The sequence below is a fragment of the Schistocerca nitens genome, chromosome 2 (genome assembly GCF_023898315.1).
Source record: "Schistocerca nitens isolate TAMUIC-IGC-003100 chromosome 2, iqSchNite1.1, whole genome shotgun sequence".
NCBI lineage: Eukaryota > Metazoa > Arthropoda > Insecta > Orthoptera > Acrididae > Schistocerca > Schistocerca nitens.
Genome location: NC_064615.1, coordinates 801,531,883 through 801,545,917, shown reverse-complemented (window position 1 = coordinate 801,545,917; position 14,035 = coordinate 801,531,883). Strand labels below are relative to the sequence as shown.

At 45.7% G+C, this 14,035-nt stretch overlaps 1 protein-coding gene across 1 annotated transcript in view; it reads left to right on the top strand.

Annotated features, from left to right (window-relative positions):
• The window catches only part of LOC126235344 (T-box transcription factor TBX20-like), a 255,113-nt gene that overhangs the window by 107,847 nt on the left and 133,231 nt on the right, over positions 1-14,035 (top strand). Inside the window, exon 3 of the mRNA XM_049944065.1 lies at positions 3,786-3,950. Within this exon, the coding sequence (XP_049800022.1) occupies positions 3,786-3,950 (165 nt within the window). The remainder of the gene's footprint in view (positions 1-3,785; positions 3,951-14,035) is intronic.

Sequence of the window (14,035 nt, the reverse complement as noted above, 5' to 3'; positions counted from 1 at the left end):
GAATGATGTACGCTGGAGCTCCCAGCCGCTACTGCCAATGCCTTTAGGGCTATAGGTGGCGTCGGGAGTGCCACCTATCGTCATCTGCCTGTCTTTGGCACCTCTTTGCGCCTCTAACATCGTCATTTTCGTTGGCGGTATCAACGTTGCTTTCCAACAAGAAACAAGAGATAGGATGCTGAATATACCTTTCCAGTGAAAACATTATCCATTACGGGCCGAAGAATATTATTTGCTGTTGACCAATATCGACTTTCAAGTCATTATCAGGCACCCTGTAAACACACCAACGCGCAGACAGAATAAAATATTTAGTGGGCGTAAAAGAACTTGAACGAAAGAATAAATGGCAAAGGTGTCAAATTAACGTAGTATACAGCCTAGTACGTACATTCAACTAATCTCTGTGTAACTTGTACCAACACATATAGCATGCAAATGAATTAACAAGCCTACAGGTGGTTACAAAGTCAGGTAAGTGAATATAATCACAGCCTACAGCTGTGTTTTACGACGGCGTGTCACCAAATATTTTACGCGAACACTCTTAAAGATTCCTAAATAAAGCAAAAGCTATTTACATGTCCACATATTTGCAGGTCTTTGCCGCTGGAGGGCAACGACTCTGGCGTGTAACATGACAGTGTGTAACATAACTATATCGGTGCTTGAGAAACAGCGTGCTGTAATCGAATTTCGAATTCGATGAGTTAGTTCACACAAGGAGCACCCCCTCCTTCAGTACGACAATGCAGTGAGTGCTGCGACACCTGCAACAATCCGACGCCTTGGGTGCCTGTCATCGATCCTCTTCCATACAGTCCCGACTTGGCCCCATCCGATTTTCATCCGTTCCAAAATTTAGTGAACGTCTTCGAGGACTTCACTTTGATAGTGATGAAGCGGTTCATGAATAGGTGAGGTTATCGTTCCGACAAAAAACATTCGACATATAAAAACTCATTTGTGTCAGCATTGGCATACAGTTACATACACTATGTGATCAAAAGTATCCGGACACCTGGCTGAAAATGACTTACAATTACATGGCGCCCTCCATCGGTAATGCTGGAATTCAATATGGTGTTGGCCCACCCTTATGCTTGATGACAGCTTCCACTCCCGCAGGCATACATTTAATCACTTGCTAGAAGGTTTCTTGGGGAATTGGTGCTGGAGGGTTTCTTGGGGAATGGCAGCCCATTCTTCACGGAGTGCTTCACTGAGTCGAGGTACCGATATCGGTCTGTGCGGTCTGACACGAAGTTGGCGTTCCAAAACATCCCAAAGGTGTTCTATAGGTTTCAGGTCAGGAATCTATGTAGGCCAGTCCATTACAGGGCTGTTATTGTCGTGTAACCATTCCGCCACAAGCCGTGCATTATGACCAGATGCTTGATCGTGTTGAAAGATGCAGTCGCCATCCCCGAATTGCTCTTCAATGATGGGAAGCAAGAAGGTGCTTAAAACATCAATGTAGGCCTGTGCTGCGATAGTGCCACGCAAAACAACAAGGGGTACAAGTTACCTCCGTGAAAAACACGACCACATCACAACACTATCGCCTCCGAGTTTTACTGTTGGCCCTACACACGCTGGCAGATTACGTTCACCGGGCATTCGCCATACCCACACCCTGCCACCGGATCGCCACATTGTGTACTCCACACAACGTTTGTCCACTCGTTAGTCGTCCAATGTTTACGCTCTTTACACCAAGCGAGGCGTCGTTTGGCATTTACCGGCGTGATGTGTGGCTTATGAACACCCGCTTGACCATGAAATCCAAGTTTTCTCAACTCCTGCCTAACTGCCACAGTACCTGCAGTTGATCCTGATGCAGTTTGGAATTCTGTGTGATGGTCTGAATAGGTGTCTGCCTATTACACATTACGACCCTCTTCAACCGCCGGTGGTCTCTTTCAGGCAACAGATGAGGTCGGCCTGTACGCTTTTGTGCTGTACGTGTCCTTTCCCGATTCCAGTTCACTATTACATCGGAAACAGTGGACCTATGGATGTTTAGGAGTGCGTAAATCTCGTGTACAGACGTATGACGCAAGTGACACCTATTCACCTGACCACGTTCGGAGCCCGTGAGTTTCGCGGAGCGCTCCATTCTGCTCTTTCACGATGTCTAATCACTACTGAGGTCGCTGATATGGGGCACCTGACAGTAGGTGGCAGCACAATGCACCTAATATGAAAAACGTATGTTTTTGGGGGTGTCCGGATACCTTTGATCACACAGTGTAATTTGCGTATGTCTTAAAACCACTAAACTGACATCCGTGTTGCAAAACATGAAAGCGCACCAGTCCAGCTGAGAAGGCTAAATCGAGGAAACAAGGAAGGAGTGTGTGTAATCACATGTATAAGCGAAGACCTCCTGTGCATAAACACAAGGAAGACCTATGACATAATACATCTTCACATGGTATCATGCAACACAGGTGCTGTTGTAAATAAAAAAATTATGGAAATCAGATAAAACTATCTCAAGAGAAGAAGCATGGTGTACAGCAGAAAGCACGTCCATTAGAAACCAACTCACAAAATCTGAGATACCTCATCACCGAGGACTTCACGCTCGCTTCTTTCGTTCTTTTTAGCTAAATCCGGTGTTTCCTTGTGGATCGCATCATTTCACGCTAAGCATGCTGACACAGCCCTCAGTTAACAGGTGCACCTCATTAATGAATGTCTCAAGCTAGCCTCAATCTACCGATTATCCCCCCGCCCCCCTCCCTTCTGGCCTCACTCCACCTAACGTAATGATGGAATCTGTCGCGGATACAGAGACCAATCACGCCCTCTCTATCGTCAACCAGTTGACTAAACAATAATAAGTGTAGTCCTCCACATGAGTACGATAAACATTTCGTTAAATATAGGTTACACGATAAATAATACATTTTAAATATTTTAGATTAAATACCTAGGGATTGCAGTTACAAACAACTTAAACTGGAACCATCACGGAACAAAATGTTGTGGGGAAGGTGAACCAAAGGCTGTGTTATTGGCGGCACACTTCGTAAGAAGGAATAAAACTGCTAAAGAGACTAGCTTCGTTACTCTATCCGTCAGGTATTAGAGTATTGCTGCGCGTTATGTGATCTTTGCCAGACAGGACCGACGGAGGACATCGAAGAAGAACAAAAAAGGGCTATCATATTTTGTATTATCGCGAAGTAGGGGAGACAGTGTCACGGATATGATAAGGAAATTTGGGTGTCAATTAATAAAACAAAGGCATTTGTCGTTGTGCGGGAGACCTTCTCATTAAATTGAAATCACAAACTTTGCCCTCCGGCCGCCGAAATATTTTGTTGACTCCTATCTAAATAGGAAGAAACGATCGTCTAATAAGAGATAACAGCGCTCGCACAGCAAGGTTTAGGTGTTCATTTTTCCCATGCGATATTTAAGTGTGGAACGGTTGAGAAATAGTCTGAAAGTACTTCTATGAACCGTCTGCCAAAACGTTAAGTGTGAATTACACAGTAATTACCTACATGAAGATCCACCTACACCCTATCTCAGTTCACGCCCCATATTTTTTAAGGACAATAGAAGAGCCTGTCAATGTGGCTCTGCACAGAGTAGACGCTGTGGATATGTTGTGATACAGATTGATGACTTGTAAAAATGCTTTCAGCTCTTTCGTGTGCCGATGTTGCATAGTTAAAATATTCTCGCTGATGAGTGTATTTCACTGTTATGAAGCTGTGGGTTCATATTCGTTGTGTTCGATTTGAGGAAATCTGTGGTGCTGTTGGCAGCTGGTGCTGAACTCGATGCACAAGTACCAGCCGCGCATCCACCTGGTGAAGCGCAGCGAAGCTAACGCCTCGGCGCCCATCACCGACCTCGAGAGGGAGGAGTTCAAGACCTTCATCTTCCCAGAGTCCGTCTTCACCGCTGTCACTGCCTACCAGAACCAGCTGGTAAGTGGCCCTGAGAGCAGACAGTTGCACTTTTGACAACACTCTGCTCTGTAGCGACAGTTGAGATTTACATTCAATAATAACTGTTTTTCGTAATCGTTATTGTAACGTCGTGACTGAGATTGGCAGAAAACTTTACAAAACCACGAAATGGCCTGCAGAAAACTATTAGCACCAGGTATCGTCGTGTTACGTGGAAACGCAGTGAACATCTGAATCAAAGGTTTTTTGAGTTCTTCAAGACTGAACTGAGATAAAAAAAAGTGTAATTAAGAGGACAACATCGTGATGTGACGCCTTTCATCAGCACCTTTCATCAGCACCTCTGCTGTTCCCGGTCCCGCCGCAGCTGCTACGGAACCCGATGCCTCGCAGCTGGGATACTCGCTTTGACACGAACTCCGTCGCACCAGGACGGCGTGCTGACACACGCTACTACAGCCCTCGCTCCTTTTGACACGAGAAACTTCCGGAGTTGCATATGCCAAAGGTTCTAAAATTTGCCAAGGGCGGACGAGGTGGCTCCAGGTGACAACAGTATAACTACGTTGTTAGGGATGGGTTTTTCAGCAGACGGACGCAGGGTCGACAGAGGTGGAGGCAACCTGCTACTGTCCTGAATGATGACGGCGAGAACGTATTTTAAGCATATGCAAGAAAAATTAAACAATCTTACAGGAAATTCTGAAAGTCACTTTGTTTCCAAGTTTACTGATTCTAGTGCAGAGAAAATGTGGCACAACTGATACTAATGAAATGTTTTCAAATAACAGCTTGATGTACTAGTTTCATGCTTTTCCTTTGCATTCGAGATTTATGTTTAGTGAAGATAGTGTCTTTAGTAACAATAGTCTAGGCAAAACACTGCATACCTGAAACTGCATAAAATATATCACAATGTAATTAGAATTATGGTTTCAAAAAATCCGAATTACTATTTCTAATTCAGTAAGGATTTAATATGAAGAGTTCCTTTCAGAGGAATCAGTCGAACGATAACGTTCTTCGACGGTATACTGTACTACACTCTCAGAACTGAGAACAAGGGAACACATTTTTATTGATGTATGTCACATGGAAATACATTTCGTTTTGCGACAAGAAAGAAAACACGGCACTGACTAAGAGTTTCCTGCAAAAAACACATGATAATTCCATTCGTTTGCCCATAAAAGAGTGGTATTTGAAAATTTATTAACTCTCATATTGTCGATTTTGATACACTTACATTCCATCATCAGATACCTGCAAGTAAAAGGAACTGTTTCAGTGTCTAGAAAGGAACATACAAGAACAACATACACAAACAGAAACATTTATGTATCCTATTAAGTGGTCAACACATAAAACAAAAATTCAGTCTAAATTTATCCTAGAAAATACGTACCTTAAAACAGTTAAATCCTCTGTGTTAACACACTTTGTGGAACCATCGTCATTCATGAGTGGATAATGTTCACAAGGTACTGTGACAACTTCCAGTGTATAGGAAGACAAAAATCGACTAGGGTACTTCCTTAATTTTTCTGTTAACCAGTTTCCAATCTTTTCTAGACCATTTTCACTTCCATTTATACGAATTATTGCGAAGTGCAGGCAGTCAGTAGGCAAAGAATCACTTGAAAGGAATTATTCGATAAAATAAAGAAGTGACCTGAACGGTGTTTTTCTTTCTATACATTGTCATTCGCTTACGATTTACACATTACATTTAATAAGTGTATTGTTCACGTACATATCTGAGAGAATAAATGTCCCAGAGATAGAAAACGGAGAACTTCATATATATTCTATATTTTAGTTTCTTATTGGGATTTTCTCCATACGTATTGTACTACACCGTTGAAAGGGTATGTAGAGGGTAAGTGAATCTTTGGCTTGAATATACACTCCTGGAAATTGAAATAAGAACAGCGTGAATTCATTGTCCCAGGAAGGGGAAACTTTATTGACACATTCCTGGGGTCAGATACATCACATGATCACACTGACAGAACCACAGGCACATAGACACAGGCAACAGAGCATGCACCTTTCGCAGCAATGCAGGCTGCTATTCTCCCATGGAGACGATCGTAGAGATGCTGGATGTAGTCCTGTGGAACGGCTTGTCATGCCATTTCCACCTGGCGCCTCAGTTGGACCAGCGTTCGTGCTGGACGTGCAGACCGCGTGAGACGACGTTTCATCCAGTCCCAAACATGCTCAATGGGGGACAGATCCGGAGATCTTGCTGGCCAGGGTAGTTGACTTACACCTTCTAGAGCACGTTGGGTGGCACGGGATACATGCGGACGTGCATTGTCCTGTTGGAACAGCAAGTTCCCTTTCCGGTCTAGGAATGGTAGAACGATGGGTTCGATGACGGTTTGGATGTACCGTGCACTATTCAGTGTCCCCTCGACGATAACCAGTGGTGTACGGCCAGTGTAGGAGATCGCTCCCCACACCATGATGCCGGGTGTTGGCCCTGTGTGCCTCGGTCGTATGCAGTCCTGATTGTGGCGCTCACCTGCACGGCGCCAAACACGCATACGACCATCATTGGCACCAAGGCAGAAGCGACTCTCATCGCTGAAGACGACACGTCTCCATTCGTCCCTCCATTCACGCCTGTCGCGACACCACTGGAGGCGGGCTGCACGATGTTGGGGCGTGAGCGGAAGACGGCCTAACGGTGTGCGGGACCGTAGCCCAGCTTCATGGAGACGGTTGCGAATGGTCCTCGCCGATACCCCAGGAGCAACAGTGTCCCTAATTTGCTGGGAAGTGGCGGTGCGGTCCCCTACGGCACTGCGTAGGATCCTACGGTCTTGGCGTGCATCCGTGCGTCGCTGCGGTCCGGTCCCAGGTCGACGGGCACGTGCACCTTCCGCCGACCACTGGCGACAACATCGATGTACTGTGGAGACCTCACGCCCCACGTGTTGAGCAATTCGGCGGTACGTCCACCCGGCCTCCCGCATGCCCACTATACGCCCTCGCTCAAAGTCCGTCAACTGCACATACGGTTCACGTCCACGCTGTCGCGGCATGCTACCAGTGTTAAAGACTGCGATGGAGCTCCGTATGCCACGGCCAACTGGCTGACACTGACGGCGGCGGTGCACAAATGCTGCGCAGCTAGCGCCATTCGACGGCCAACACCGCGGTTCCTGGTGTGTCCGCTGTGCCGTGCGTGTGATCATTGCTTGTACAGCCCTCTCGCAGTGTCCGGAGCAAGTATGGTGGGTCTGACACACCGGTGTCAATGTGTTCTTTTTTCCATTTCCAGGAGTGTATTAAAAGTTTACTTCATTTATATCTGATTTATTATCCTTCTATTCTTGGATTATTAGGACTATGGTTTCGTCTAAATAAGTTATTTCGTATTACGAACATGTATTTTCTATCTAAAATTTACGCTGTGCTTTTATGTAAATTGACTGCGCAGTACGATGTGAAATGGTCATAGATATGTAGTTTCTCTTGCCTGTTCATTCGAAGGCACTGAAATACAGTGTTACAGAAGGCACCTGAGAAAGAGTTTTAAGGTATTAAGAACTCGATTAAATAGGAATAAATACATTTTCAAGACACGCAACTGTAGGAGCTAGCAAACTGAATACACAAAGTTACCGCCTTTCTAACTGGCTATGGAATTCGCAACAACGTACAATGCAAGTTTTTCATTTGTATTTGTCCACTTACGATGCGTAGAATAAGGTGCTACATGTATCCCCTCCTCCAGCCACTCGATTATTTCTAGCAGCGTTATTCCTGTCAGTATCTCATCTCCTACCTGCCAGACTTAACACACGTTCTTACGAACCTCAAGGGATTAGCCTTCCTGGTAGAAACGGTCCTGCGGCAAAATACCTTAGCCACAAACTGGGTGGTTGTTTCCAGAATGAATTCTCACTTTGCACGCAGTGTGCACTGATTCAAAACCTCTGCGATGCCTGGTCGTGAGTAATGCTTGGATGGCTCAGTATAGCACTTGTCCAAAAAAGAAAAAGGTCTCAGATTTGAATCCCGATCCATCACACTTCTTTAATCTCCAAGTAAGTTTCAGTATGTTATTCCATTTGTCGTGGAGTTTTAGATACTTTTAGAGTAAGTCTGTGATACACTGCTCCTCTCTATGAAGTCTACTAATGGAGTTGCTTGGGAATGCTCATGATGCTTTCGCACTACCTGAACAAAACACGGAACTCTCTGTTGAACCTCCCCTAATTCTGTAGTTCCTGTACCAATTGCTACCTGGTAACAGCTACAGAGTGACGAACAGTACTCGAGAATCGAGTGGATGTGGCGTGCTGAAAAGCTAAGACTCCGAATTTTTTATTCTGTTCTCAGTATCGGTTGAGGTATTATATGTCATGCGTATTACTCGGTCGACCTTCCCGCTTCGCTAGAGGTCCCTGAACTGTAGCTTGTATTGTGGCGTTGTGTAGCCTGAGGTGAGAGAGAAACAGCGTGCTGTAATCGAGATTTATAACCGCAGAAAACGTGACTCCAATTGAAACACAGGAGACTAGACATCTTTCAACAACTTATTTTGCGTTCTCTACGTGAGACTGATGAGTTCCTTAACAAGACTGTGACAGGTGAAGAAAGCTGGTTCGCCATTTTGATCCCGAAGACAAGAGAGCATCGATGGCTTATCGACACAAAGGATCACTGACGACAAAGAAGTTCAAGATCGCTCCACCTGCAGGCAAAGTCATGCTCACTGTGCAAGATGTGGTGCATTTGGAATTCATGCCTAAAGGAACGACTATAAACTCTGGAAGTTACTGGGAAATTCTCAGAAAACTGAAACCACGACTTCGAAGAGTTCGGCCACACTCGTAGCACCCTCACATTCAGCATGACAATGCCTGGGTCGACAGAAGCGTCCGATCCCACGCGTCGGCTTTGACCCGTGACGTAAGGGTGTTGTGTGTGACGTCATGACGGCGCGGAGTTTGGTTTGAGTGTGGCTGTCTCCAGTTCTGTTTTATCTTATTTTATTTACTTTTCTGATCTGTTCGATCTATCTCGTGAGATTTTTTTTCTTAATTTAAAAACACTTATTACTTATTTTAATTATCTGTTTCCTCCAATTTCTGTTTTAGTTTATTATATTTATCTTTCTGATCTGTTCGTTCTATCCCGTGAGATTTTTTTTAAAAAAAGACAAAAAACACTAATCAGCTACTGAAGCATCTTTATCTTCTATGGGTTGCAGGGCTTACGACCCCTGGGGAGGTGGGTGGGTATTCATGCATGGCTGTCTTCACTTACACGTTGTAGCTACGCAAGGCGTCTAAATTTGTTTATATTTAGTTTGCCCCCAACCCAAAAACACCCCATTTCCCGCGCTTGTCCCGTTAGTGTCATTCGGCTTCTTGTGTAAAGTGCGTGTGTTTGTTTTTGTTTCCGCCATATTTGTGACGTCATGGGTCAAAGCAGACGGGCGGGATCGGACGCTTCCGTATTTCCCAATGCCTACCACACACGAGCGCTGCGACACGTCCAACAATCCGACGCATTGGGTTCATTGTCATCGCTCATCCTCCATACAGTCCCGACTTGGCCGCATCCGATTTTCACCTGTTTCCAAAAGTTAGAGGACACCTTCAGTGAGTTCACTTTGATAGTGATGAAATGGTGCAAACAGAGGAGAGGTTCAGGCTCTGTCATCAGAGTCAAACATTCTGTAGTGACGCTATCAACAACCTGGTCTCGCGCTGGGAAGAATGAATTCGTCGCCAGTGTGTCTGTATTAAGAAACAGATATGTAGACATGAAGAATAAAGGCGTAGAATGTTAATAAAATTACTTTTATCTAATAAGCTTTAAGGGTTTTCACATAAAAAATTCGGAGGTATTTCTTTGCAGCGCGCTCTCATATAATGGCGAGCGGGGAACGGGGAGAGGACGGCTTAAGAATCTGGTATACATAAAAAAACCGCCTCCGTAGGATTTATCTGAGGTGGCAAGGTCTAGAAAAAGGTCCACTCACTGAGAGTTGTTTGAATATAAAAGCAGAGGCATCATAAGAGTTCCAAACATCCCCCAGGCTGTGGCTAAGCCATGTCTCCGCAATATCCTTTCTTTCAGGAGTGCTAGTTCTGCAAGGGTCGCAGGAGAGCTTCTGTAAAGTTTGGACGGTAGGAGACGAGGTACTGGCAGAAGTACAGCTGTGAGGACCGGGCGTGAGTCGTGCTTGGGTAGCTCAGTTGGTAGAGCACTTGCCCGCGAAAGGCAAAGGTCCCGAGTTCGAGTCTCGGTCCGGCACACAGTTTTAATCTGCCAGGAAGTTTCATCATAAGAGTTCATCTGCAGCCAATAACGGTTGGAGGGATTGGCGACATGTTGATCATACGTCCTACAATCATAGATCGTTTCTCCTACTGCTTTGTAGATACGAATGGACCCTTCGAAACAGGCCTAAGGCCTAACCCTCTGTGGTGTTCGTGTTTTACATTTAATACAATTAGTGAGTTCAAATGGCTCTGAACACTATAGGACTTAACATCTGTGGTCATCAGTCCCCTAGAACTTAGAACTACTTAAACCTAACTAACCTAAGGACATCACACACATCCATGCCCGAGGCAGGATTCGAACCTACGACCGTAGCAGTCACGCGGTACAAGTAGTGAGTGCAATCTCTTTGTACAGAGGACTCGTTATGTACAGTTGCTGATTTTTATTTCTTGGTTGATAGTTCTTGTTAACATACACTACTGTCTCTGACGACTGAATCGGATCTTTTTGGAAACGCAAGTTTTAGTAACCAGAGTTTTAGAACGTGCGACAGTGTGCGTAACACCAAGCAAGTAGGGAAAAATCTGATTCGGTAACGCCTCCTGTGTTGACGATGTACTTGCCGTATCCGCCTGGCCGCGGCCGCTTCACACGATGGTGATTGCGAGGTCCACAGAACGAATTTACCGCGTCGGTGGCGGGCGTACCTGGAACGCTTATGGGCGGGGTACCGGCTGCGCGGTATCAGGCGCACACACCGGCACATAGTGGCGGCCAGCCGTATAAGCCGCTATCTTTACGCTCCATCTGCGATGATAGTCGTGACGAGAAGACAATTGTCCTGCGCCCGCGCGCCGCCTATCTCGCGGCCGCTACCGGCCTTATCTTAATACGATTTAATGCCCGCATTAAGCGCCCGCAGCCGATTCCGCCGGCGCCTCCTCCCCCGCTCCACTCTGTTCCGCCTCCCTCCACCCCCTCCGTCCTGCTTTTGCCGCCCTCGTCCGGCTTTTTTCCCGTTTCCACCTTTCCGTCTTCTTCCCTACGCCGCCAGTTAGCGGCATGTGCGGCCTCGCCTCGTCCGCTCGGACGCGTCTCGGGAGGTTTACACGTGCGAGAGCTGCTCTCCGCAGCGACTGTCGGACCCTAACTACCTCTCTCCCCGCGCTGCCAACTGTGTCCGCTTGAATAAACAGGTTTATGGCAGCGGCATGCCCGGCGCGTTAAAGCCAGCAGCGCGTGTAACGTTTAGCACACTGAGCGCCCGCCCTTATCGGGCCGCTATCGCGGGCCGCCGCTGTTTTCAACTCGCGCATTCGGGATGCTTCATTATCCCGCATTGCTGTGGCGGCTGCTGCTGCTCGCCCGTCCGCAGTCGGCAGGCAAACCGCGTGCGCGCGCTCAAAAATTATACGCTGCCTCCTGCATCACCGCCGCTTCGACTGAGTGCAAACAAAACGTGGCTTCTTCTCTTTTTATATTACCGGCATGCACTGCTAGTGTGGGAAAGCAGAGGGAAGAAGAATACGTTTCGCTGCCTCGAGATCGTGCCAATGAGATAACGGTACATAGAGAGTTTGCGCGCAGTTCTGGGTTCTTGGGGAAACTTTCATTCAAACATTTTCGTTCCGAAGAGTTTTCTCTCAATCTTGGGCATTCATCACGTCCCTCTGCAGATGCTCTCCATCCGCACAATATACGAAGTGTGTCATTGGATTTTAACTAGCACCTCGAAAAAATAATGTTGGGTACGTTAATTATTCTTATTTAATTTATAAGTAAATATCTGCGGGCCGGGTACACATTGAAATCGCCGCAGAGCCGCAGCATGCCACTGAAGGAGGAAGAACAAAATCGCACAATTCATTGATAACGCGGTACATCATGCGTTGCTTCGTTTTCGATAATAAATGACTTCTTCAGTCGTCTGTACAGTTGAAACATTCCTGCTAACGCCGAAAATGAATTAAGTCAGGCGGAATGTAGAAAAGCGCCCGGAGAACCGCGCGTATTAACGCGACCGCTTTCGGAAAACTAAGGCATACCAGTTTCGAATCGAATCCTCCACGTAAATTAACAGTGAGGGGTCGGTGTGCCGGTCAGCATTGACGTTTTTAGGCAATTTTCCACATCACAATAGGCCAATACCGTGTTTGGCCTCAGATACACACTACGCAAACATTTAGAACAAATTCTCACAGTTGCACGCAGAATTTACGTTATACGCAGACAGATTGAGTACACTGCTTCTGTCCTGGGTGGTGAGAGGAGACTGATAGCCGTTGCTGTTGGGTCTCCTTAAACACTTAAGCAGCATCAGCACCAGAAATGTATGATCAGGTGAGACAGTAATGACCGTACTACTTATTTCAGAAAATCTGTGGAAGAAAGGCTACCCTCCGTTTGTAGTTTCCCTAGATTTAGACAGAACTTTTTAGAATGTTGTCTGGCCTACAACTTTCGAAAATTCGAAGGTATCACGGATGAATGGCAGGGAGCGAAATGTTTTCTATAGTTTGTACAGAAACCGGACTGCAGAGCGAGGTAGCGCAGTGGTTATCAGTCGGAAGGACGACGGTTCAGATTCGCGTCCGGTCGTTTTCTAATGGCACCTTTGTAGGCGGGACGTTAACCACGCAATCTTTCTTTCTTGTAGATGTCAGACTCCAGTTACAAGAATCGAAGTACTTTAAAGAGGAGAAGTGTTTGAAAATGGACTGACAAAGGGTTGTAGCCTATCACCAATGTTGCTCAGTCTGTACACTGACCAGCAGTAAAGGAAGCCAAGGAGAAATAGGGAAAAGGAATTTAAGTTGAGGGAGAAGAAATAAAAATTTTGAGCTTTACTGGTGGCATTGTAATTTTGTCACAGACATAGAAGGATTTGGAAGCGCAGTTGAACGCAATGGTTGGCGCCTTGAAAAAAATATTACAAGATCAACATCAACAAAAGAGAAACAATGGTAATGGGACACAGTCGATTTAAATCAAGACATGCTGAGTAAATCAGATAAGCAAATGTGACACTAAGAGCAGTAGACGAGTTTTGCTATTCGAGCAGCAAAATAACTGATGGCGACTGAAGTGGAAAGGATATAAAATGCGGACTGGAAATAAAAAGAAAAAAGTTTCTAAAAAAAGAGAGAAACTTATTAACATCTAATATAAATCTGAGTGTTAGGAACGTTTTGTGAAGCCATTTGTGTTGTTGTAGCCTAGTGCGGAAGTGATGGGAAACAGTTCATGCAGGGCCATTGCTATGTCGCCTTTCACTCGGTCCGGCTATCTCTTCCATGGTCTTCCTACCTGTATTCCACCAATCACATCTCTGGGTATCCATTGGTTTGCTGTCCTTCTCTCGTCCATTTGTCTTTCATTTTCAATAATAATTGCACTCTTCCTTCTTCCCTATTTTTTTTTTTGTTTATTTCCTTATTCTTCGCCGGGCGTTATGACCGAGTGGCTCTAGGCGCTCCAGCCTGGAACCGCGCGACCGCTAGGGTCGCAGGTTCGAATCATGCCTCGGGCATGGATGTGTGTGATGTCCTTAGGTTGGTTAGGTTTAAGCAGTTCTAAGTTCTAGGGGACTGATGACCTAAGATGTTAAGTCCTATAGTGCTCAGAACCATTTGAGCCAGTCCATGCAAGAAGAAAACATAAGTATTTGAAATGTGGTGATAAAGAAGGATTATGATGGTTAGATGGGTAGATCAAATAACTGCTGTGGATGCACGGAGTCGAAATTGACAAAAAGAATGGACTCGTTGATAGTATGCATCCTGATACATCAAGGAATAGTCAGTCTGGTACAGGACGGAAGTATGTCGGGGTAAAATTTGGAGAGCGAG